Genomic DNA, 22,731 nt, shown 5'->3' with positions numbered 1-22,731 from the left:
GTCTATCAATTGAGTGCTCTGGCGCGAAACTGATAGGCACAGCGTTCGAATCTCGCGAGGTGAAATCATGGATGCTCACTGCTGAACAGTCCCACAGTAGGACGAAACGGCCGTCCAGTGCTTCCAGGTTTTCCCTGGTAGTCTAACTTCAATTGACTTACGCTTTCAACTATGAAAATACTAAATCTCCACCAAAAAAAACCCCTTCTGAAAATAATATTATCTCAATATTTTTTTCGACCAATCAAATCACAGGAATATTTCAACCAATAGAAAATCACCATTTCATTTTTTTTTTGTTTTTTTTAATCAGTAATTTTAAATATATAAAACAAACCTGTAGAACCTTGTAGACTGATTATTATTTAATTGTCAAACACCGTTGTTTTTTTCTCATTACAAGAAAGATACTACTACTACTACTACTACTACCATAACTACTACTCATACTACTACTACTACGTTAATTATTTAAGTAATGTGTGATATATCCACTGGATGTTATACAACCTTATATAAATATCTTAATTATTCAACACAATTAATAAATAATACAATACGTGATGAATTATTACATATATATTGGGAAGAAATAAATGAATTAAAAAATCAATCTAAAATACCTATACTACTTATAATCATTATTATCTTAATCTTCCTTATTATGATTATATTTGGTATAATCAGTAGTAGTTTAATTATTTATATCATTTTAAGAAAATATTCAATGCGTACACGTGGTAATTTATTTATACTTAATTTAGCTATATCTGATTTAACATTATGTTTAATAACACAACCATTTAATTTAATACGTTTATTAAATGGTAATTATAATTGGATATTAGGACAATTTTTATGTAAATTTTCATCAATGTTTCAAGGTACTAATATATTTGTATCAACATTTAGTATAACTGCAATTGCTATTGATAGATTTCAAGTAAGTTACCTATTCTAATTATCCTTTTCTTTTTATAAAGTAAAAGAGGTTATATAGTTCGAACTAGAAGTTTGATAAGGTACTTACTTACTTATGCCTGTTACCCCCTCTACCCAATCGAGCATAGACCTCCGATCAGCATTCTCCATCCCATTCACTCTGTTCTAGGCCATTCTTTCTAGTTCTATCAAATTATTGTTCATTCTTCTCATGTCTATCTCCATTTCTCGGCGTGATGTGTTCTGTGGTCTTCCTCTCCTACTTTGGCCTTCAGCATTCCATGTGAGGAGTTGCTTTGTGACTCAGTTCGCTGATTATGTTTAATTACTCAACCATTTAATTTAATACGTTTATTAAATAGTAATTATAATTGGATGTTAGGACAATTTTTATGTAAATTTTCATCAATGTTTCAAGGTACTAATATATTTGTATCAACATTTAGTATAACTGCAATTGTTATTGATAGATTTCAAGTAGGTTATGTATTTGTTTAAATGGTTTTCTATTTTCTTTTTATAAAGTAAAAGGGGTTATATAGTGTGAACTAAAAGTTAATGAGGTACCTACTTGCTTACTTACGCCTGCTACTCCCAATCGAGCATAGGAAACCGACCAACATTCCCCAACCTACTCATACTGTCCTTGGCCTTCCATTATCGTTCTATCCAATTATTGTTCATTCTTTTCATGTCTGTCTCCATTTCTCAGCGTGATGTGTTCTTGGGTCTCACTCTTCTCATTTGATCTTCAGGATTCCATATGAGGGGTCGCCTTGTGAGGCAGTTGGGTGATTTACTCAATGTGGGTCTTATTCACTTTCATCACCTTTTCCTCATTTTTCCATACACAGGATGAAATCTGGTTTGTGGTCTCCCACAGTAGGTTGTTGCTGATACTATCCGGTCAACGGATCCAAAGCATTTCATGTAGACAACTGTTAATAAAAACCTAAATCTTTTGGATGGTGGCCTTTGTTGTTTTAAAGGTTTCCGCCCCATACAGTAGAACTGTCATGATATTTTAATTGAAAAATTTGATTGTGGTGATGGTTGACAGACAGTTGTTTTGAGTTGCAGATGTTCTTCAGTTGTGAATATGCTGCTCTTGCTTTGACGATGCACGTCTTTACATCTGCATCAGATCCACCGTGTTCACCGATAATGCTGCCTCGATATGTAAAAGTTTTCACATCCTGCAAAGCTTCTCCATAAAGTGTAAATCGAATAGTGCATGCTGTATTGTATCGGGTAAACATTCTTAGGAACATTTAAATGTATATAATAGATTATATGTATAAAACCTATATTTGAAATAATTTCAACGACTGATATTTAAATAATCACGACGTTTCGTCCTCCTAACTTGTCTGGACTTCTTCAGGTTGACATGAAAGAAGACTTGATTCTGATTTAACTGATTCATATTATTCAACATCCAAATATGATTGACTTAACGTAGTATATATATTGATATAATTGTTTAAAAAAACACGATATATTACTTTGATGATTTAGATTTTGATTATTACCCTGAAGAAGTCCAAACAAGTTAGCTGGACGAACATTGGAATTATTTTAGATTTCAATCGCTGAGATCTTACATATAATGACTTCTCTATAATCGGCGCCAAATTTTTTTTATCAAGCTATTCGTTCTTATCTTAACGATTATTTGTATAAATTATTTCATAGATTATCAGAAGGGGGTCTTGTGGAGAGTTTAGTAATTTTATATAGATGAGGTCATCAGTCAATTGAAGCTAGGTTTTCAATGGTGATCTAGCTTCAATCGGCTCATGATCTCAACTATTCCATACATTGTTTGAATTTTCCTATTCATTAGTATATCTTGTCAAAATTGCCTAGATATTGCTTTAAATAACAAGTATTATAATCAGAGATTGATAATGACTAGTAGTTCAATCCGGGAGGCACATTTCGTCTATTTTCGGGATTCATCATCCAAATGTATTTACATCCCAAAGTGGATTTTCACTTTGAGACTTAAATAGAATGGCTATTCTTTGAGTTATTTATACCTGTTAATAGATAATATTGAAATATTTGAAATCTAAGGTTGAAACCGGATATTCATCATAATTATATTCGGTATATTATAAGGTATTTGTTTAAAAGTTATTTTCAATGGTTCAAGGAAATAAACAGTATACTTAATAGATATGGTTCCTTTATGAATGAATACAATATATACTTTCTAGAATAAAACGAAACTATTTTATTTCATTGCACTGTCTTCAGGTACTTAAATCACTTTGGTTATATCTATAACTTATATTTTTCTTGTTATACCACGTACAACTTCAGCACTTGAACGCTAAAACGCTCGAAGTCGTAAATGAGAACATAGAAGACGAGTGAGAATGTATCTTATTTCAAACAGTGTCAAGTATGATATAAAACTCTCAGGTATTTATAGTTTTTAGTAAAAGCGAAATCATCATTATTATAGTCATCCAATCTGCGTGCAGTGGTATTTGGCATTTGTTCACTGGGGAAGGTACACGTTAAGATTCTGGAATGTTCTTTCAAAAAGTGATTGGGTGGAATGTCATCGTCTGTTTTTGAGCTTCTTCGAGCTTCCTCGAATTCACCAGGGGCCGTTCCCACAACTTTAGATTATAAAAATTTAAAGTGCTCAATAAATCACAGTACACTGTTGAAGTAGTAATGATGTGACAAATTAAGATTTTAACAAATATCTTATTGTTGATATGACTGTAGTGAACGAGAATACAGGTGCGGACAATCGAATGCATTTCAATACGAGATTTTAGAACGTCTTAGTAAAATCTGGAAACCGTACAACAAATACTTTATTTACAAAATGTCAATCAATTGTCTCAGACTTCGTTGTTCTTTCGTTTCCATATCAATCATTCTCGGTTCTCGTTCTTTTTTCTTCGATCTCTTTAACCTTCTACCTCCAGACGTTTTACTTTCGATTAGGGGGGGGACCAAACCAAAACGTGATATCAATGTTTGAAGTTACTGACTTCGATCGATGACACATACTACTTATTATCTTTTGACATGAGTACCACACACACCATATGATGATCAGCAACATATCTGTTTTGAATAATACATTACATTATATAGTAGTAGGATTATGTTGTGCAAGATAAAAATATTATCCATTTCATTTTTTGTCTAAAATAACTACGATACATGATTTTCTCATCTATAATTTATGAAAACTCTGTTTTTCTCTTATCTATCTGTTATTTATTTGACGGGAATAGAAAATTCGATTTTCTTTTCCGAATTGATTTATCCGTTGATATGAAGAGGAGTAGAGTATAACTTAATAAAATGATGTTAGTTTATCTTACTATCATTGTAGTTTTTGGTTTGTTTAAATGATAAATTTCCGCCGAAAGAACAAAATTATTATATAAGTTTAAACTGTTAAAAATTGAAATATGGATAGTGACTAGGAGTGGAATCCAGGACAAAGTGTGTTTCGTCCTATTTCGGACTCGTCAGATGGATGTACTTACATCTCAGAGTTGATGTTCAATCTGGGACTCGAACCCAGTACCTTTCGCTTCAAACGTCATCGCGTTATCCACTCAGCTACTGAGTCATGATAGCTACTTGCTTGTGCAATGGGGTGCAGTTTAAATTCATTTAGTATTGTTTGTTTGAATTTTCCTGGATTCCACTGCTAGCCACTATCCATATTTGCTTATAATGCTTGTAAATTAAGGCTATATAGAGACAATACGCACAGAATGCACATATGCACATATGTCCTAAACATCAATGGAAAGATTCAAACAAACAATACTAAGTGAATATTGACAATTCACTTTAAGATTCCAAGTTATACAATACATTATTTAACTTTGAACTGTTGACAAATAATCTATGATGACTAAGTGTGTTCATATTCAATTGTGACTCTAAAATTAGGTGATCAAATAGATTAAACTTTTCATATAAATTTACAGTCAAACTTATTCTGATTAGTACTTTTAGCAAAGTTGTTTTCTGAGGGGTGAAGATGTTGACCCCATACTCAATCTCCTACTTTTTACCCGGTCTTGGGATTGGCCAGTAACCCTAGAAGTGTTACAAGAAGAGTTATTTTACGGTCATAAACTGTCGAAATTTGTGAAATTATAGATACTAACTTGCTCACGCCTGTTACCCCCAATCGAGCATAGGGCGCCAACCAGCATTCTCCAACCCACGCACTCTGTGATGCGCCTTCCTTTCTCGTTCTGTCTAACCTCTGTTCATTCTTCTTATGTCTGTCTCCATTTCTCGGCGTGATGTGTTCTTTTGTCTTCCTCTTCTCCTTTGGCCTTCAGGATTCCATGTGAGTGCCTACCTTGTGATGCAATGGGGTGATTTCCTCAATGTGTTTCCTATCCACTTCCAGTGCTTCTTCCTGATTTCTTCCTCCACTAGATGGAATCTGGTTTGTTCTCTCCTACAGTAGAATATTGCTGAAAGTGGAAATTATAGATGATTATAACCAAAATTTTGTTTGTCTGAAAAAATACAGGTTTGTATGTGATATGATGAGACGTAAAGGTAAAATTACATCCTGTTTTGTTTCCCCATATCATATTTCATTCTGTATAACATACGATATTCATGTTGTGTTCAATTAACATGGACTATCCTCAACATGATCTGTACTATATGACTAATTATAACTCTAAGTATTTTTCATAAGGCTAATTTCATCCATTCAATTTATAAAAAGAGTATGAATTTTAGATTAGGATAGTCGTCTTCCTTATGTTTTTGGGTTTAATAAATCTTCCACTTGTACCAGCCTTGGTGTTCTTATGTTGCAGTGGTGTTCATTCGACAATAAAATTTACTTGTAAACTTAAGTAACTACTAAAAATTGTACTTTGAGCTGCTAACACATTCTTTTCATATGTTGTTCAAATCTGTGATTAAGCTCGAGAACGCCTTTATTAGTCAATGACGAACTTGAATTGAATACCTCTAAAGGATCCCAGAATATTCTAAAAAGGTAGCTATGTTTATCTCCTTGTAATAACGTCGTCCCATCCTACGTTACCTATATTTTTAAGTAGGGTGTAGTACATATCTCTTTTCTCTCCTGTATATATTACGTCTATTCCTCAACTTATGGAGTTAACGTTGTTCATTCTGTGATAAGTTTATTCCAAAGAGTTCTATTTATTATGTTTATTGAATATTATTCTTTGTGAAGTCATCTAGACGACTTCATATAGGTAGACCTTTCACATATAAGTACATATCAGTTCAGATTACACACTTTAGTTTCTTTTTCATATTCTATTTCACAAAATTGTTATATCCCGTCGAGATTTATGAATGGTAACTTTTGAGGACTGTTTATGAACCAATATGATACGTATATTTCCTATTGTATAATTATTAAGTAACTAAACTATTCATATTCGTATCCTTCTTATTATAAGCTTTATTTTGATCTATGGACTCTTATTATATGACTTCCCATTTTTGAGTTATACCCAGTCGATTAATTAATGTTCCCCTTATTAACAGTCACATTTGGCCAAATCGTGTACAACTGTTATTTTCTATTTTATGGTACGATGTGGTCTGTTTGGTTGGTATATAAACCCAGTATGTTTGAGAATAATGATTCATTTTGCAGAGTCTGTTATTGGTGTTGTGGACTTAACTGGCTGGGCTAGGCTGATAGCAGAACTGATAAGTACTCTAGATTGCTCATACGGCTTTTGTGTATCATTGCTCTGATCGTTAAATTCACTCCTCTCTGATTGGCGTGAATCATCACGTCATATATTAAACAGGGCACGGACACACTTACTCGATATAACAAAAAATCCATTTCAACTTCATTACCTATGACAGATTCAATCTTTGATTTCCAACTCACCGTTCATGATTATTATATGCTGTTAACACTACTTGATGAACTCTTCAGTGGAAACGACTGCATATATCAAATAATAATAGTATATTTTATAAGAAGAGATGTTTTGTGGTTAGCAGTAGATTCAATGTTGCTGATTTTATCTTTTTTTCAAACTCATCAAAAGGATGTACTTTCATTTCAGTGTTGATATTCACACTGTAACTTGAACTTGGCATCTTTCTTTTTTTGGGGTTCTGAATACATTATTCAATAGTCTATTGAGTCCCAATAACGATTGGTTTTGTTCATCGGGTATAAACTAATAACTTTATACTTATTAGACTTGTTGGACTCAGTAGCTTAATAAGCAAAGGACTGAAGATGGCGATTAGAAGTACTGAGTTGGGATTTCACTATGAGGATTAATAATGAAATACAAGTATATCTATCTAATAAGTAACAAAATATACGAAATGTACAACCTAGACTCCATTATTAACCACATATCAAAATATATCATAATTTGAGATATAACTTTACATCAAGTTAATCCATCCAAAATATAACTCCACTATACGAAATTACTCAGTTACCATCTTGACGATTAACAACATGAAGTTTTAAAAAAACTTAATTTACCACTTGCCGATGATCTAGCCCACCTATCTCATATACACGAACAAATACAGACAAAAACAACAAACGTAGCAGCAGCCGCTGCATCAATAGATCTCAACATACACAAAGGAAAAAGCAAGATTCTCAAATACAACACAAAGAACACCAGCCCAATCACACTTGATGGAGAAACTCTGGAAGAGGTGGAAACATTCACGTACATGGTAAGCATCATTGATGAACAAGGAGGATAGGATGCAGATGTAAATGTGAGGATGGGCAAAGCTAGGGCAGCATTTCTACAATTGAAGAACATATGGAACTCAAAACAACTGTCAACTAACTTCAAAATGAGAATCTTAAATACGAATGTCAAGAGAGTCCTACTGTACGGAGCTGGAACGTGGAGAACTACTATATTCATCGTCAAGAAGGTACAAGTATTTGTAAACAATTGTCTACGCAGAATACTCATTATTCACTGGCCCGATACTATCAGCAACAGCGTTTTATGAGAGAGGACAAACCAGCTTCCATCTGAAGAGGGAATTAGGAAAAGACTTTGGAAGTGGATCGGAAATGCATTGAGGAAATCACTGAACTGTATCATGAAGGAATCTTTAACTTGGAATCCAGAAGGTAAGCGGAAAAGTGGAAGGCCAAGGAACACATTACGTCCGGAAATAGAAGCAAATATGAAAAGGATGAATAACAACTGAAAAGAACGGGAAAGGAAGGCTCAGGATAGAGTTGGATGGAGAATGTTTCTTGATGTGCCTATGCTCCTCCTCTAGGGATAACAGGCCTAAGTAAGTAAGGAAGTACTACTTAAATCTATTTAGTAAACTAAACTTCTAAAAATTTCAGTCAAATTAACTTTCATTTTTAATTATTTTTCAATCAGATGGTAAGATCAAAGGATATTTCCAATACAAAAATTAAGAAAAAACAGTTTACGAAAGATTTGACAACATAATTTGTCCCATTCTACAAAAAAAAACAGTTTTCCTTATTGAAAACATTTCCGTTCTAGTCTATCTCCTTTTCAATTTATTATAAACAGACGTTAAAAATGGAAATAATGATAATTTGTTTCTTTGTGATGGTGGAGAAGATTTGTAACTGAGGTGGATGATTTTGATAGAGTTTTGTTCTCTGAGTGGAATGGTTTGGTCATGAAGCTTTCATCGTTCTTCTGAACGACATCATGAGCACGAACTTCGGGTAGAAGTGAAGTGTTTGAATTTCTCCACATGTGATTCACTGCTTGTCCTGTACACCTCGATGTTGATTGGTTCCTGTTGATCTGAAACCTATCATTTTTACTCCATTGTTTTTGTTGTATCTCCCATTGATTAGATTTTTGTGCCTATATTTCCGCACCATTTTCCTGATTGATTGATAAATTGGATTGATTTCAATGTGCTTGTTTATTACTGATTGACCTGAATGCCAAGCTTCTAAAAATTCTCTGGTGTTTTTTTAGAATTGCCTCTATTCAAAATCTCCACATTTTTCCAGTCGAATGTGTGTCCGCAGTTCTCTACGTGCATTGATATAAGTGATGACATATCATGGCGTTTGATTGCTAATTGATCTTCATGCACGCGAAGATGAAGAGGGCATTCGCTTTGTCCGATGTACTGTTTGTCGCAGTTGGTACAATTTAATTTGTAGATGATGTTTGGTTTGTCTTCTTTTGTCATTTGTTTCTTTGTCTTTAAATTCGCCATGTTATTTTAGTCTTTTACATTTACAATAGAAAAAAAATAAATGCGCACCGCTGGGGAATCCCACAATAGGACGAAACAGCCGTCCAGTGCTTCTAAGTTTTTTATGGTAGTCTAGCTTCAATTGACTTTGATTTCAACTATAGATCATACAATGAAATTTCCCACCCCACCCCCTCCCCCCAAATTTTTTCTGTCATTTCTTTAATTATATCAATTATGTACCATTGTGAAGCAAAACATTCTTCTTCCTCTTTTTTTTCCTGTTACCTCCATAAGTTACCTTTCTTGTCTATATAATTAGTAGGCTTATTGTCATTTCAAAGAGAAGTGTCATTTTGTCAAGCTTAACTTTTTAGTCTGTTATAATCATTTCACTTTGTCTATTTGTTAATAAGAAAGTTTTACAACTGGACAGAATTAGTTACGATGAATAGAAAATGTCAGCATTTACAAATTGACAAGATTTTGTTTTGTGATTAGTTTTTTTTTAAGACATAGGTTTTCTACAAGATAGAGTCACTAACTCCATGCTCAACCCTTCTTCTTTATCTAAGTTTGGGATCGTCAGTAGCCTCAGAGAGGCTCCAGGCAGAGTTCAGATTGGAAAGATTCATTTCTCGGTAGGATGATTTTCATGGAGTAATATTTTCTGACTTAGATTATTTCAATATTTCAATGTATTTCTAGGCAATCTTCATAGAAATTTACTTAGTATTGTTTGTTTGGATCTTCCCATTGATGTTTTTAGGACTGCAGCTGGTCAGTCTCTAATTGGATTATATGTGCATACTGTACGTACTGCCTCGATATGCGCACAGTATGCATATATGCCAATTAGAGACTGACCGGCTGCAGTCCTAAAAACATCAATGGGAAAATCCAAACAAACAATACTAAGTAAATTTAAACTTCACCTCATTGCGCAAGCAAGTGGCTATCAGGACTCAGTGGCCGAGTGGATAACGCGATGAGGTTTGAAGCGAAATGTACTGGGTTCGAGTCCCAGAGTGAACATCAACTCTGAGATGCAGGTACATCCACCTGACGAGTCTCAAATAGGACGAAAGTAGCGTCCTGGATTCCACACCTAGCCACTATCCATCTTTGCTTACCAATCTCCATAGAATATTCTATACAATGAGGTGAATCAATCGGATTTTTTTAAAAGTTACATTGACATAACACAATGATCTTGGGTGTTGTTATATATTACTACCATTGAAGTAGCTACTTCAATGATTTTCGTGTTCATCTTGTTGTGCTAATAACATATGGCGACTTGGACCTACTGTATATATGTGCCTGGTTTTAAGTTGTAGCTGACTGACTGACATGAAATAAAGTATACAAGTACTTTATATAGGAGCAAAACGTTCATAGAAGATCTCAATTCAATCAAATTAAGCTATTAACATTTGTTTTCTATAAATTGGTCACTGTAGCTCATTCCAACATTCTTATGAGATGAAAAATCGATGTGAAAATTAGAGTCTGAAAGGAAATTCTGTGTGAAAATTTCGCTCTTACATAGATCATTCACCCAATAATTGTACAGAAAATGTCAGTAAATCTTTGATCAGTTTCAGTTAGTAAATAACAGGAGGTTTGGTTGTCTGTTTTAGTTCTAACAATAATGGTCTCTCAGTTGATCCAACTTCCTTTTGAAAGAGTTGACAAATGGTTGATGCTACATATATTATTATATGTTAGGAAAAAGTGTATCATATCCAGTTTAAAACATTTTCATGCAGTTAGTTCCCTTTATGAATTTAAATAAAAAACAGAACAAATATAATAGTATGAATTCATTATATTTCGTGGATTCTCATCAACAAACAAAGAAGTACAACTGCTCTCCGGTTTGCCGAAGCGATCGCGATAAAAAAAAAACTCAAACCGGATCTGTGTACCTAAAAAGAGACAGTGATAAACTTATTACTACCCTGGTAATCCGTTTTTTTTGTTTTTTGTTTGTTTGTTTCAGTTTTTGTTGTTATTAGTTTAATTTAGGTCAATATTCAGTTTTGTATTATATTCCTCTTCCCTTACCTAATTCTTAAACCACCCTTTCTCTTACACATTTCCTCTCACTTGTCTCTCTTAAATTATAGATCAGAGGGGGTTTTATGGAGAATTTAGTATTTTCACTGTTGAAATCATGAGTCAATTGAAGCTAGACTAACATAGAAAACCTGGATGCACTGGACGGCCGTTTCGTCTTATTATGGGACTCCTCAGCTATGTGCATCCACGATCCCGCACCCACGAGATTTGAACTCAGGATCTACTAGTCTCGAGCCGAAGCCGTTAACCGATAGACCACTGAGCCGTTATCCAACGGTGTTAAATTATATGAACTCTCCAAATTTTATTCAATTATTACGTAATACACCCTCTAAAATTATTACATATTTGATCTTATCTGTCTTTGAACTGTAACTCAACTATTAAGCCACCCACCCGTTATGCTTCATTCATTCTAATAACCTCTGACCTTTCCTTGCACATATATATATATATATATATATATATAGTTATCATTGATGTTTTTTTGTTATTCCAATCCTTTACATTCAATTATGTCGATTGTTCCATACTATTTATTACCCCAATGCTAAAACTCTAATACATATTTGGTTGTAAGCAGCTGATGAGAAACAACGAAATATAATGAATTCATACTATTATGTTTGTTCTGTCTTTAGTAAAACATTTTGTTGAAACATATAGAGACATAAAATTTATTTTTATTTTTTTCTAAACCAAGTATTGTTCAGATTAGGGAATGAATTGACAACTAATTTAAATAAGATAATATCATAGACTCTAATGGAAACTGAAAGTATGGACTAAGATTGTTTCTGGAAAAACAAATAGTTTTACGGTTGCACATAACTTATAAATTCTAGAAGCTTTATACTTTAAAAATAAACTATTCAACTAACGTATTATATTGCATCTTACTAAACTCGTGTTAACAGGTAGTTTTGTAGTATAGGTTACTTATATCCACATTAGTAGTAATATAAAGTTGGTCAGGTATAGAATGTATTTCAATAAAAGATTGATAAGGAAAAAAACTGAAATGAGACGCAATAGGTAGGAAAATGCATGAACAATGGAATTAAAGACAATGGACTGATATTTGCAGAAAGAACAGTGAAGATTAAGACAATTAATTGATAGTTTGCGAGTTAAGTTGTTACTGTATGGTTGTTAGATTTTACTGAGATATTCTGTCATTTTGTGCTGATATGCATTCGATTGTCCCCACTCGTGTTTTTGTTCACTACAGTTTTGCTAAATTCATTTCATTACAGGTCATTTGAACAGTGTATCAGGAACTGGAAGATATACGACTTGAAGTCTACTGAAACTCAAATTATGCAAATGATTCACTGTCTGTCTAGGATTCAAGTTACAATATCTTAAAATTGTAGACGTCTAACTCCTCTTTAGTTTTCAGAAGTTCACTTATTTGTTCAAGGTAATAATGAAAGACAAATAGCTCTTTAAAAACAATGTTTTCAAGTATTTAAATTAAAATATTTTTTAATAATTTCAATAGTTGAGATCATGAATCGATTGAAGCTAGACTAACATAGAAAACCTGGAAGCATTGGACGGCCGTTTCGTTCTATTATGGGACTCCTCAATGGCAGTGCTCATCTACGATCACGCTTTACGAGATTCGGACCCAGGAACTGTCCGTTTCGTGTTTAACCTTTAGACCACTGAGCCGGCTGACATTCAACAGTGTTAACATCTAGCTTCAATTGATTCATGATTCCTATAATATCCACAAATCCCCTTTTTGATAATATTTTTAATAGCTAAGTTCTTATTGTTATGCGGAATAAAGTTTTCGATTATACTATTTGACTATTTTACTATCTAGGTCCAAGAATGAAAAACAGTTACCGAAAATGTTTAAACTATATTCAACCGCACAGTTATTATCTATCCTACCGAATAAGATAAGATTGTAAAGATAGTTTTTATTCTTACATATTGTATTGAGTGATTCATATTAGTCTATAGGTCTATCTATTCAACTTATTACATTTTATATCGGTTGGGTTTTACCATCTGTTATTCGACTGAAATTGTCTGACTTTTAAAGTATGGTAGATTGAAGCTTTTTGCTTTGTTTTTGAAACTTTACGTACTTATCAGTAGTATACAAAGGATATTTCTCAAGCTAATACCCTTGGCAGAGCAAATATTTTGATTTGAATAACTATTTTAGTAAGGAAAATAAACTAAAAAATATCTTCACCATTATACCTCAATATATAAAACCAAATATACATTATTCACTGGTTTTTGTTTTACTTGTACCTTTACATTGTTATAATGGCTATCAGGACTAAGTAGCTAAGTGGTAAACGCGAAGGTGATTAAAGTGAACGCTACTTGGTTCGAGTCCAAGAATGAACATCAACACTGTGATGCAGGTACATTCAGTTGATGAGTCCCAAATAGGACAGAAATATGCGTCCTAGATTCCACTGCTAGCCACTATCCATTTTTGCTTATCATGGGCATTCAGTTTATGAATATGATTATTGCATTCTCACTGCACATGTTTTCTTAATTAGCTATTATTAACCTCTCAGAAAACGCATAGGTACTTGCATTTTTGTGAGTATATATGCAGATAGTAGAGTTTTTACAGTTTCATTTAATGCCGACAATGAATGAGCTCTGTTCAATATTATATATACTGAATAAAGTTAGGCATCTACACGATTAGATGCAGGCTTAATAGTCAAAAGGTTAACCCTTCATGTACGGGACTGGTAGTTCCAGATTTGATACCCAAGTATAAAATTGTGAACACTCACTACTGAAATTTTTTAAATTTTATTTAAACACATAAATATTGGTACAAGGAAGCACCAAATACATATGCGCCGCACAAATCTCATTCGATTTGTGTGAGGGCTGTGATACTGCCCAGGTGCCAAAACTTAAGCATGTGGTTTTCTTAGAGAGCCTTTGACCTAAATGTCTGATCCACAAGGCGGTGAGGCATCGTAAGGAGATGCAGTCCCATGGTACATGGTGACACACGATTGGTTCATACGCAAATTATTCCCTCAGGATACTGGAACCCATGTACACCATTGGTTTGGAATCAGGGTTTCCCAACTCCACTAGGTGGACTCGCCGTTTCCACCAACTCGGTTAAAGCAAAGGGCATTCGCTTTTCGTCCTCTCAATTTCGTGAACAACAGAGCCGCCACGAGAAGGCAGTGAGTAGGACTTCCCTGGCAGAGGCTATATACGTGTAGCCATGTGAGAGCATTTCGAGAGGGAAAGCGGACTCTCCCCACTGTCGGCCGTACCAGGGCATTCGGGGGCTCACTACTGAAAGATTGCATATCAGTACAAAATGAGTTTTTAACAGTGATCTAGCTATAATTAGTGAGTAGATTAAAGTATAAACTCTTTTATATCTATTTTTAATTTTAATTGAATTTTGTTATTCTCATCAAAGTAATTATTATAATTAGGCAATAATGAAGGTTTGCCTGAATTTTAATTTTGAAGATAAAGTATTTCTAAATGATTATTATCATATTTAATTAGTTTATCAGTAAGAGTTGGTATGGATTTCATACTTTGTAATAAAATCCAATTTAGAGTTTTAGCAAAGACCTACCTTACTTACTTACATTCGCCTGTTACTCCCAACCGAGTATAGGCCGCCAACCGGTATTCCACAACACTCTCACTCTGTCATGCGCCTTCCTTTCCAGTTCCATCCGACTTTTGTTCATTCTCCTCATATCTGTTTCTATTTCTTGGCATAATGTGTTCTTTGATCTTCCTATTCTCCTTTGATATTCAGGATTCCATGTGAGTGCTTGCTTTGTGACGCAGTTGGGTGATTACCCCAATGTGTATCTTATCCGCTTCCAGCAGTTTGACGTGATTTGTTCCTCTACTGAATGGAATCTGGTTTGTTCTATACTATAGTAGGTTGTTGCTAATAGTATCTGGCCAACGGATCCGACGTATTTTGCGTAGAAAACTGTTAATAAACACTTGTATCTTCTAGATGATGGCTTTCTTAGTTCTCCAAGTTTCCGCCACATACAGTAAAAGTGTCTTGACATTTGTATTGAAAATTCTTAGTTTTGGTTAACAGTCAGTTGTTTTGAGTTCCAGCTGTTTTTCAGTTGTAAATATGCTGCTCTTGCTTTGCCGATCCTCGCCCTCACATCTGCATCAGATCCACTGTGTTCATCCATGATGCTGTCCAGATATGTAAAGGATTTCATATTCTCCAAGGCTTCTCCGTCAAGTGTAATTCGATTGGTGCATGCTGTATTGTATCGGAGAGTCCTGCTTTTCCCTCTGTTTATATTGAGACCTACTGTTGCTGAAGCTACTGCTATACTGATCGTCTTCTCTTGTATTTGTTGTTGCGTGTATGATAGAAGAGCCAGATCATCTGTGAAGTCTAGATCGTCTAGCTGCATCCTAGCTGTCTACTGTATCCCGTGCTTCCCTCCAGATGTTGACGTATTCATGAACCATTCTATCACCAGGAGAAAGAGAAAGAGTGAGAGTAAGCAATCTTGCCTCACACCGGTCTTTACCTCGAATTAGTCAGTCAGTTGTCCTCTATGCACAATTTTGCAGTTTAATCCATCATAGGAATTCCGTATTATGTTGACTATCATCTCGGGCACGCCGCAGAGTCGAAGAAGCCTCCATATTGTTGTCCTGTCCACCCCATCAAATGCTTTCTCGTAGTCAATTAAATTGATGTAGAGTGATGAATTCCATTCAATTGATTGTTCCACAATGATCTACCTATGAAGAAATCATTGACCAACATTCATTAACTTCATTACGCAATCACATAAATCAGTAACGGTTTTTTTCTTTTATGTAACTCAGTCAAAGTTGATTATTCTTTTTTATGAATACAAACCTGCATGTTCATTTAGTATCCAATGAGGTCGGTTAAAACTTTATTCGATTCTATTCTTCATTATCTTTGTTAATGTTACATTATACTGATACATGTATTGAGTAGTATTGTAACAATATCATTTTTTTGAAATGAATGAGAAGGTTGATTTGTGATTTGAATAGGGAAGTCATTCAAGTTATTCAATAATTGATGTGAATAGATCAAAATGAATAAATGTAGTATATATGAGTAAATCTGTATAGAGTAATTGTCATTTAAACCGTTTTTGTAAATGAATAAACTAATGTATAATAATGGGTTTGTAGAGATTATGAAGTTTTTGATTGAGATCATGAATTGATTGATGTTACACGACGAGATCAAAGTTTCTATGTTCGAATGTGGCGAAAATATTGATAGAGGTGCACTGGTGAGGAGTCTAATAGAAAGACGAAACGGCTGTTGAGTGCATTTAGATTTTCAATGGTGATGTAACATCAAAAAACTTAATAATCTCCACAACCCTATAATGGTAATTACCATTACCTCACTAGTGACTAACTTCATGAGAGGATTCTCTGGGTTCTAGTGAGAAGTCATGACTAGTGGAGCTAATTTGAATACTTAATCCATTGAAGTTGTTAGTAGTTGGTATAGATTTTACATATACTATCTTAACTGGAAATCTTCATAATCATCTTGACTGCCATTATGGCTTACGTATTATTACATCAGGGCTATATGTATTAAATCTTACTTTAAATAGATGATGATATGTCTGCCTATGGATTTGACTCTTCACACTTTCAAATCTATCTAATTCATTAGATTTCCGACAAACTACGAGTTCTGAATACATTAATTAATTATTACTATATGTATAACATGAAACAGTGTTTCATTGTAATATTATGTTTGTTTTTGGCAGTTTTATGATCAAACAATACCAATTGAATTTAAACTTCACCCCATTGCACAAGTGAGTGGCAATCAGGACTCAGTAGTTGAGTGGATAATGAGATAGCTTTGAAAGTGAGTGGTACTGGGTCTTGAGCCCCAGGGTGAACATCAACACTGAGATACAGGTACACTTAGCTGACAAGTCCCAAATAGGATGAAATGCGCTTTGTCCTGGATTCCACTGGTAGCCACTATCCATTTTTGCTTGGAGTTTTAAGATCAGTTTTAGATGTATCATTTAAAATAAGCTAGTTATAATAACGAATTCAAACTTGTTTGATAAGTATTATGTGTACTATGTAGCAAATCCAATATATTATTTATTATTTCTATGACAACTCATGATCTAGATAATTTGATATCAGTTTGAAATAGACATCTTATTGTATCCATATTCATATTACTGATATAAAAGAACAGTTTTTTTTTAATTCTACCTTTTCATACATAAAATTCATTTTTCTATTTCTGTTTGATTTCATTATATTTAAACTAGAAGTGATGTGAACATTAACTTAACCACATATGAATAGGATACATGGAGTACATAAGTTGCATATCTACTTTCAACTGTCTTAAGAATGTTTTATGCTTCGTTTAGTTGCGATTGCTCTCTTTTTACTTTTCTTCTTTTGCTGGCAGGCATTCTATATATCCGATTGCTGCTACATACGACTTATATCTGTCAGTATTATATGCCACAGTAGTATACGTATATATATCATTACTATAAGCATAGTATGTGTAGAATGTGTGGTTGAAATGAGAAAAAAAAGCCTGAATAAGACGAAAAAATCCAAGTGTTTATAGTGAAATAAATGATACATTGATAATCTTTAATATTTGGTTACTATAATTAGTTACAATCATAAAATATGCATGTGAGCTCCCGAATTCTTTGATATGGCTGAGGGTGGTGTAGTAAGTGTCAGCTCTCCCCGTCGAAATCCTATCACATGGACACAGATATACAGCCCACTGACAAGGAAGTTCTACTCACTGCCTTCTCGTGGAGGGTGTGTCGTTTAAAAAATTGAGAGGACGAGAAGCGAATATTTGGAGCTTCAACCACGTTGATGGATATCAACGATTCATCTAGAGGAGTTAGAAAATCCACATTCCATACTAATGGTGTACATGGACTTTAGTATCTTGATAGAACAAATAGTACATGAGCCAATCGTTGATCACCGTCTACCATTTATTGCATATCCTTACAATGTGATAAGTCTTGCTGATTGAACGCTATACTCGGATCCTGAGCTAGTCTAGTAAACCCCAAGTTAAATCGATATAGAGAATTGAACATGAGAGGAAAGGCGCAAAATATGCTAGAAGCACTTTACTTCAAAGGTTCATTTATGTACAGAAAATATAAACTTTTTTAGTAATTAAATAGTCCTTAAGCTTTGCTGAAGATCCTGGAATGCTAATAAAAATAGTATTCATCCAATCAGAAACTCTACGTGTGAGATTTTATTTTCGTGATGTTTCTGGGAAAACTTTTAATCAAACGCTGATTGGATAAAATGCTTCTTAATGTTTACTGAGCTTGTCATGTCTATTGCTAGAAATTTCCAGGATCGCCCCAACATAATGCTCCGCTACCTTGTGGAGATTTTAGTAATTTCATACAGTTGAGATCAAAGGTCAATTGAGGCTAGATAATCATGGAAAATCTGCAAGCACTGCATAGCCATGTCGTCCCATTGTAGGACTCCTCAGCAGTGCGCATCCACGATCCCGCCTCGAGAGATTCCAACCTACGATCTATCAGTCTCTCGCGCGAGCACTTAACAGATAGACCACCGATCCGGCTGATATCCAACGGTGTTAATGTCTAACTTCAACTAATCTCCAAGATTAAGCAACTATCCACCATTGTTTTCAGTGAGTTACTATCTCTGAATAGACCTAGTTGAACTCCACTGGTCACTACTACTCAGTTGAACTTCAGGACATGTATCTTGAAATCAGTCACTAGTGTGCATATGACCATTATCAAAAGATGGTTTTGTGAAGATTTTAGTAATATTATACAGTTGAAATGAATGGTCTAGTGATTAAGTGCTATCGCGCAAGACTAATAGTTCGTGAGTTGAAATCTCGAGAGGTGGGATAATGGATGCACACTGCTGAGTAAACCCACAATAGGACGAAACGATCGTCCAATTCTTCCAGGTTTTCCATGATGATCAAGCTTCAATTGATTCATGATCTCAACTGTATTAAATTTCAAATAACCTAATAAAATAGAATAATTAAAAGATATTTACTTAAATTAAACGAAATTCTTTTTTCTTTTTTTTTTATTATTTATACGTAATATGAATAAATCTATTCCCTAGAGGTCAATAAAAAAAATTAAATCAAATCCATTTTTTGTATTTTTTTTAATGTTTTTTTTAAAAAAATTTTTTTCCTTTTCATAAATCAATTTTTTTTGTTTTTTTTGTTTTTTTTTATTAAACCGTAAAATGTTTTCTAATTTTTTTCTTTCAAAATACAAAAAAATTTTTTTTTTAATTTTATTATTTCCGTTTTTAAATGTGACAAAAGTTTATGGTTGTTTTTATGTTTTTTTTTTGAAAAAAGGGAAAAATTTCTTATGTTTCCTGTAATAGAATGGGATCAAGTTGAATATATTTTTTTATTTTTTTAATTTTTTTTTATTTTTAAAAGGGAATTATTTCCCCATTTATGTTTATATCTACTTAGTGAATAATTAGGGATTAAATATATAGTTACTCTGATTAGTAATCAATCGAATATTGTTTGATCTTTAGTATTTAATTATTGTATTCTCTTATATAATAAACGTATAAAAATAGTTTATAATGTGATATGTACTACTGATATCGATAGTTATAAGTAGTATGTATCATAAACTGAAAATGAAATACTTAGCGGCAGAACATTAATAAGATCAAAGAAAAGAAGGATGAGAACAAAGAATGATTGATGTGGAAACGAATTAACAATGAAGATTAAGATAGTTGATAGATATTTGGCAAATGAAATATTTATTGTATGGTTCTCAGATTTTACTAAGATGTCCCATTTCTTTGTGTCAATTCTGCATAAATTTCGTTTGATATGACAAGTTCAAACCTTCCTTCAATTTGACGAATATATTAACTGGATCAATTCAGTTGAACTGTATTCACGGTGTGATTTAACAGTTAACTCTATGTATTCCTTTTTGTATACTATCATAAAATATGTAGGAATCAGCATATAAATGATTGCTTTTTTGGACTAAAGATGATATGATTTCAGAGTCGACAAATGTTTAGTACAATAGTATTTCTTACGTTCAGTTTGCGTCGTGCAACTTAGAGTAATCCCGGTTTCCAGGCATAAGCAGTGGAGTCGGGAAATTGCAGTGGTTCCCGATTGTTCAGCAAAATCAGTAATACTTAGTTGATATGTACATTGTAGCAAAGACGACATAGATATATCATAGTTAATCACATCAAACTCAATATATATAGGACTCATGACCTAAACGCCTTTTTATTGTGATAAAACTCTTTTTTATGACAACAGATGATGATAATGAAATTGTATTTTCACTAACATATATATAGAAAATATTACAGGACTATCTAAAATCCCATGGATCTAATTACTTTTTTGATACAGGCCATTCATAGTTACTAAGTACCTGAAAATCGTCTATACTGAACGTTTCTTGCAATAGAATAAGATCAAATGGAATATTTTTTTCGTTTTTTTAGGTTTTTTTATTTTTAAAAAGGGAATTATTTCCCCATTTATGTGTATACCTACTTAGTGAATAATTTGAGATTAAGTATGGTTACTTTGATTAGTAACCAATAGAATACTGTTTGATCTTTAGTATTTATTGATTAAATTCTCTTATATGATAAACGTAAAAAAATAGTTTAGAATGTTGTATGTACTACTGATGTCGATAGACATGAGTAGTATGTATCGTCATACGAAAATGAAATACTTAGTGGCAGAAAATTAAGATCAAAGAAAAGAGAATGAGAACAAAGAATGATTGATGTCAGAAATGGTTTTGTGGAGATTTCAGTATGTTTCATAGTTGAAAGCGTTAGTCAATTGAAGGTAGGCTATCACTGAAAATCTGGAAGCACTGGACGGCCGTTTTGTTCTATTATGGGACTACGTTGGATGCCGGCCCAGTGGTCTATCGGTTACGTGTTCTGGCGCGAGACTGATAGGTCCTGGGTTTTAATCTCGTGAGGCGGGATCGTGGAAGCGCACTGCTGAGTAGTCTCACAATAGGATGAAACGGCTGTCCAGTGCTTCCAGGTTTTTCATGGTGGTCTAGCTTCAATTGACTCACGCCATCAACAATGATTGATGTGGAAACTAAATAACAATAAAGTTTGAGACATTTAATAGATATTTGGCAAATGAAACATTTATTGCATGATCCTTAGATATTACTAAGAGGTCCTGTAAGTTTGTATTCAAATACACTCGATTGTCCCTATTTCTATTCCCGTTGTTTACACAAGTACCAGTTTCAGTTAATAGATTATTCTGAATTCATGCTTATAAACCGCTGACTGTTTTCACTTTCTTGTAGCATTCTTTTTCCATATCAATATACAAGCATCTCTATACACTTCCTAACAGCAGAATACAACAAAAATGCTTCTATATTGAATGAGAACACAAGTAGAGAACAACTAAATGTATTTCAGTATAAAATTACAGAATCTCATAGTAAAATTCAAGAACCATACAGCAAATACGTCATTTGCAAATTATTTATCAATTGTCTAAACATTCATTTTTTCCTTTGCTTCCACAGTAATCATTCTCTGTTCTCATCTTCTTCTCTTTAATCTTCTTAATTTTCTAAAGCTAAGTATTTCATTTTCGACTAAATGATACATATTACTTATATCTATCGACATCAGCAACACACATCATACTTCTTCTAAATAACAGTAGACAAAAACAATCAATTAACATCTGTAAAAGTATTAATTTTCCAAGAACAGTTTTATTTTTACAAAGGTAATGTATGATTTACTCTCTCTCTATATAAGTATCAAATTAACTAGACCCTTTAAGTTTGATTATGATAACTTTTATCAAACAAGGTTGGATTTGATGTTTTCAATTAAACTAAACATTGGATGAAGAGTTTATAATCAATATAATATTTTGATATCTCAATGAGTAGAAAAATTGTATTTCTAATGTTTCGTCACTTGACGTAAATCGCTTCTTCAGAGTAAATAAAAAGGGTAGTGATTTACAATAAAGATCAAAATGTCAGTAATACAATTTTTCTACTCACTAGAATATCAAAATAATATATTGATTATGTTATCAAACAAGGTTTATTGCAAACGAATCATTCACCTTAAGAGATCATAGAACAAAACAACTTCACTTGTGTTAATCCAGGAAAATATTTTCTAAAAATCTGGCAATAAGAACAAATAGTATCTTCAAGACCATTAAACAAAAATTCTAGATGTATATAAGAAAGTTCATTTAATCAGAAATAGTTTTCATAGTTGAAATCATGAATCAATTGTAGCTAGACCACCAAGAAAAACCTAAAAGCATTGGAAGACCGTGGAACTCCTCCTCCATGATCTCGCCTTGCGGGAAATCCCACAATACGACGAAATGGCCGTCCAGTGCTTTCA

At 33.4% G+C, this 22,731-nt stretch overlaps 1 protein-coding gene and 1 non-coding gene across 2 annotated transcripts; one reads left to right on the top strand and one right to left on the bottom strand.

The window, feature by feature from the left end:
• Positions 1 to 478: 478 nt before the first annotated feature.
• On the top strand, positions 479 to 8,417 carry Smp_169680 (putative g-protein coupled receptor fragment; the record flags this gene model as incomplete). The annotated part of the gene is made up of 2 exons (XM_018799768.1): positions 479 to 943; positions 8,346 to 8,417. 2 exons carry the CDS (start codon positions 479 to 481, stop codon positions 8,415 to 8,417), a joined length of 537 nt encoding a protein of 178 aa, XP_018651524.1.
• Positions 4,481 to 4,552, bottom strand: Smp_tRNA_01465_Pseudo_TTG.1.1. The gene has a single exon. It is a non-coding gene (tRNA).
• Positions 8,418 to 22,731: the final 14,314 nt, after the last annotated feature.

This window comes from Schistosoma mansoni, chromosome 3 (assembly GCF_000237925.1).
Source record: "Schistosoma mansoni strain Puerto Rico chromosome 3, complete genome".
Lineage (NCBI taxonomy): Eukaryota > Metazoa > Platyhelminthes > Trematoda > Strigeidida > Schistosomatidae > Schistosoma > Schistosoma mansoni.
The sequence above is the reverse complement of the archived record's forward strand: the minus strand, read 5'-3'. Positions and strand labels throughout refer to the sequence as shown.